Source organism: Protobothrops mucrosquamatus, unplaced genomic scaffold (assembly GCF_001527695.2).
Source record: "Protobothrops mucrosquamatus isolate PMUCROS unplaced genomic scaffold, P.Mucros_1.0 scaffold467, whole genome shotgun sequence".
NCBI lineage: Eukaryota > Metazoa > Chordata > Lepidosauria > Squamata > Viperidae > Protobothrops > Protobothrops mucrosquamatus.
Window position 1 is genome coordinate 130,800 of NW_015386788.1, and position 5,091 is coordinate 135,890.

Genomic DNA, 5,091 nt, shown 5'->3' on the forward strand with positions numbered 1-5,091 from the left:
TATTATTATAATTTAATTTATATACCGCCCTTCTCCCGCAGGACTCAGGGCGGTGCACAGCGTATTAAAAACAGTACAAATACAAAACATAAAACTACAAACCCCTATAAAACCAGATTAAAAAACCGAATATTAGAAGCTGTGTTTCTATTTAAAATTATTTTTAAAATCACCCTAAATAAAATCCTCCCTAGGTCAGATATTGAATCCATGCCGAAACAGTATTTTCCCCTTCATGCAATCACTGCTGAAGGGGATCTTCACGTCATGTGAAATTAATTAGTCTTTAGCACCTGTTCCTTTGGAGGGAGGCCCAGTGATTGCTGGCCTAGGTCACTTAATCCTGTTTGGATAGTAAAAAAAAAAAAGCATGAAATATATATATATATATATATCTGAAATCTGAAAAGAAGATACAACAGAATAATGTGTTAATTGTTTTTGTGTCCCAATTGATTAATAATCAATTGGGACACAAAAAGATACAGATTGGGTTTGTCTTTAAAGCAGTGGAGTTTTATGATAGACATAGAGCCTTCCTCAAAGAAAGAAGTCCGGAATTCCAACCAGAATAGTGTGTTAATTCTCTAACTTTTGACCGGTATTTTCTGAGACACTATTTGAACCTGCTGGTCCTCTCACCTTTTTCATTGCTTACCCCTTATTCTGGGAAACCTGGACAGACTTGCAGAATGTAGTCCTTCAGTCACTGGTCAAACCTGAGGAACTTGGAACAAGCAGTTTCCTTGAGGTTATTTAGATAGAGCTTCAGAAAAAAAAATATTATCTCCATGGGTAAACTGGCACCCACAAATTATCTTCTCTCTCCATCCTAGGTCTCCCACTCTGAGAATGAATGTCTGCATTTTAAGATTCTCAAGCATTTTGAAGTTGGCTTCATTCAACCAGGATCAGTCAAGGTGTACAGCTACTACAATCTAAGTAATAGCAGACATATTGAACACCCCTTCCTTCTCCTAATTTCCCCACAACAACAACAACAACCCTGTGGAGTGAGTCAAGTTAAGAGAGAATGACTAGCCCAAGTTCACCCAGCTGGCTTTCATGGCTAAGACGGGACTTCACTCACAGTCTCCCCCTTTCTAGCCTGGTGCCTTAATCATTAGAGTAGACCAAACTGGCTTTTTCCAAGGAACATACTAGAGCTTGGCAAAATTAGACAAAAGCCTAACAATAATTGATAGTTTATAAAACATTCTTGACTTTCCAAACATCTCTTTATAACCATTTTATAAAGGCTGAAGTGAAAAATGAATCATTTGAGAACATTGAAAAATATTGACACAGAGCTCTGTCTGATGTTTTGGCAACCTTCCAGTCTGAGCTTCTTTTGCTTACCTCCTGAAGGGCAGAAAACAAAACTGGGGGGGTCTAGGAGAACTCGCCACCGCCAACTCGCCAAGGACAACTCGCCATGGGACAGCTCCCCACAGAGCAAGAGTTACCCTAATATCAAAGGAATGGTAGAATAGAATCATTAAAGAAAAGATGCAAAAGGAGGCACAAAGTGAAATGTGAATGGCAAAAAATAAAATCATGTTTTAATTATTTTAAATAATTAAATTGAATTGTTGAATTGTCCCATAGTTAGTTGTCCTGTGATGAGTTGGCTGAAACTAGTTGGCTGAAGTAAGTTGGCCAGAGACACCAAGATCCTGTTTTTCTCTGCTCTGGCGGGCAATGTGATGCTCATCTTAGGGGGGGAAAGTGGTACTGAGACTAAGGAGGCTGAGCTTATCATGGCTGAGGAAGAGTTTTCCCATTCTAATTAATATTTTGAAAGTTCATTGTCATTTATATTTCTGAATAGCATTTTCAGTGCAGCTCTTTAACCACAAAATGTGCAAAATCATGAAAATACTTTAGAGAAAATTACCTGTATATAGTAGGCAAAATTGCAAAAAGCCCTTTGTTTGGAAAAACATACCCCCAAATAACATACATTTATAAAATGTTAAAAGAATATAAAATAACTGTTTAAAAAAATCTCTAATCCAACTAATCAGAGCTAACATATTAGCAAAATTGAAAAACCAAAATCGACAGATACATATGCCCAGTTCTAATTCGGTTTTGTGGGCAGCACAGATCAATGGATTGTGCTTTAATTTCAGGAAAGGAAATTTCCTGAAGACATTCTGCTGCGCAAAGCAGTTGCACTGATTTTGCATATTGGTGCAACCCTAAGATCGCCTGCTGTGTCATAAGGATACCTAACTTACCTGGGAGGTCAATTTGTCCCCATTTTGAACTCACTCTTGCTGGGTCTTGTTAGCTTCAGTGAAAATACGACATTATTGACCTGTAATCTCATTTATAAGGCCTCTGTCTTTCTCACTTACCAACGAGCATGGGACGCTGCAACCGTTCAAAGGCACAACAGTGCTAAAAATAACTTTGTGACCAATCCTTGCATTTATAACCATTGTAGAATCCCTCAGTCATGTGATTGCCACTTTGAAACTAGTATATATATTTGCCTGCAACAATACTGTACAGTTTGGAAAGTGGAAGTAAAATTGTAAGTCACAGTCATGTAATTTTTCACTTAGCAACTGCATCCCTTTGCTTAACAACCAAAGGGGAAATAAGGCCAACTGCAGTCACAGGATTTTCTGCTTAGCGGCCAAGCTGCTTGTCCCAATTGTGATTACTAAGTGAAAACAATAACAATATTGTATTTTAGTATTGGTATGGCTAATACCAGAGCCAGGGGTATTATATGTAACGCTGCACAAAAGCTCCCGAAAATTGGAGACTTTAATACTAGAAGGCGTTGGTTTTATAATAGACTGTAAGAATCATGACTATAGGTAGCCTTCCAGCAAAAAAACCCTCCCATTTGATAAACTGGATTCAGACTTACAACCACATGGTTTGCTTAATAACCATGTGATTCACTTAACAACTGCAGTGACTCATTTAATGGCCATAATTAAAATGGTTATAAAATCAAGCTTAGTCATGTGAAGACTCAACATTTGACAGCAATGATTTACGACCAGAATTAAGAGCTCAATTATGGTTATAAGCTGAGAACTATCTATAGTCTATTTTATGCTGTCAAAAAGTGGCACATACAAGAAGGCATCAAAGGGGGCTAAAATGATAAATGTAAACATTATACTGTCACACCACATGCCCCACCTCTTTTGTTTGTTAATTGTGGCATTGCGTGCATGCCCAAAACTTGCAGTGCAATACCATATGACAAAAGAAGCAGAATTCTACAAATGTCCATGTTCCAACTTCCTAACTCCATTAGATAATGGGATATCCTCTCTTACCTTTCTTATTGCATTGTAGGGCTCTGTGCTTCTTGGTAAATGCTTAACAAAACTCAATAAGCCAATGAACATTCTTAATAAGTTTCCATTGCACTGTCAGATCAGATGTGCCCCAACTGGAAATCTCCTTGAGAAAAATGGGTTATTCTTTGTTCTTCTATGTAATTATATCTATAATCATCATAAATTTCTTGATGTGATATATGGATATAACTTTAAATTCTTCCTTTAGATGAACAATGCACCAAGTTCTACCATCCAGATAAAGGAACAGGCCTTCTGAATAAGATATGTCATGGTAATGTTTGCCGGTGTGCAGAAGGTATTTTTGTATTTTATCTGATTGTTAGCCGCCCTGAATCCGCAAGGAGAAGGGCGGGATATAAATGTAATAAAATAAAATAAATAAATAAATAAATAAAATACACCAAGCTGGCAGGAATAGCCAACACCCCGGAAGATAGGCTCAAAATCCAGATGAATCTCAACAGACTTGAACACTGGGGATTATCTAAGAAAATGAAATTCAATGTAGAGAAAAAATAAGGTTCTACATTTTGATAAGAAAAACCAAGTGCACAGGTAGAGTATAGGTGATACTTGGTTCAATACTAATAACTGTGAGAGGGGTCTTGGAGTCCTACTGGACAATCACTTAAATATGACCCAGCAGTGTGCTGCAGCCTCCAAAAAAGCCAATGCAATCCTAGGCTGCATTAACAGAGAGATGGAATCAAGATCATGTGAAGTATTAGTATCACTTTATAATGCTTTGTAAGACCACACTTGGAATACTGCATCCAATTTTGGTCACCATAATATAAAAAAGATGTAGAGACTCTGGAAAGAGTGCAGAGAAGATTAACAAAGATGATTAGGGGGCTGGAGGCTAAAATATATGAAGAATAGTTGCAGGAATTGACTTTGTCTAGTCTAATGAAAAGAAGGACTGGGGTGACATGATAGCAGTGTTCCAATATCTAAGGGGCTGTCACAGAGATGAGGGGTCAGCCTATTTTCCAAAGAACCAAAAGGGAAGACAAGAAGCAACGGATGGAAACTAATCAAGGAGAGAAGCAACCTAGAACTAAGGAGAAACTTCTTGACAGTTAGAACAATTAATCAGTGGAATGCCTCCAGAAAGTGGTTGCTCCATAACTGGAGGTTTTTAAGAAGAGATTGGACAATCATTTGTCTGAAATGGTATAAGGTTTCCTGCCTGAACAGGGAATTGGATTAGAAGACCTCCAAGGTCCCTTCCAACTCTATTATTCTGTTATTACTGAATTATTATTTCAGAGCATAATAAACCTGGTATCAGAAATGCTTTTGAAAAACCCAGTCCTTTCTTTGCTCCTTAAATACAGTACAAATCTTATGCGATTTTCTCTTCACCCTCAAATACCACATTATTAAGTAATTATGTAGATTAGCTCTAGATCAGGGGTGTCAAACTGCCAGCCAGCAGGCCAGTTGCATCATGCGGAGGCCGCGCCCACCCCAGCTCCGGCAATGTGAAAAAAATCATGATACGTCACGACACATCACATGACGCGATGAGTTTGACACCTGGGCTCTAGATAGTAAATGGGAACATGTATCCTCAACAATCAATCAAACATGTTGTCTTCTCTTTTCTCCTCCTGAAGAAACCTGTTCCTTGCTCAACAAGCAGAAGGATGTTACTCTGCGGTTACGAATTCAACAAGCCTGCGGGCCAAATGTGGATTATGGTATTTATATTGTAGAATCTTATTAATAAAGTGGTGGTGTCTTTCATTGT

The 5,091-nt window shown here is 38.0% G+C and overlaps 1 protein-coding gene across 1 annotated transcript in view; it reads left to right on the forward strand.

The window, feature by feature from the left end:
- LOC107287994 (venom factor) overlaps window positions 1-5,091 on the forward strand; it is a 97,050-nt gene that overhangs the window by 80,447 nt on the left and 11,512 nt on the right. Inside the window, exons 35-37 of the mRNA XM_015816564.1 lie at window positions 837-942; window positions 3,541-3,630; window positions 4,958-5,041. Coding sequence (XP_015672050.1) covers window positions 837-942; window positions 3,541-3,630; window positions 4,958-5,041 — 280 coding nt within the window. The remainder of the gene's footprint in view (window positions 1-836; window positions 943-3,540; window positions 3,631-4,957; window positions 5,042-5,091) is intronic.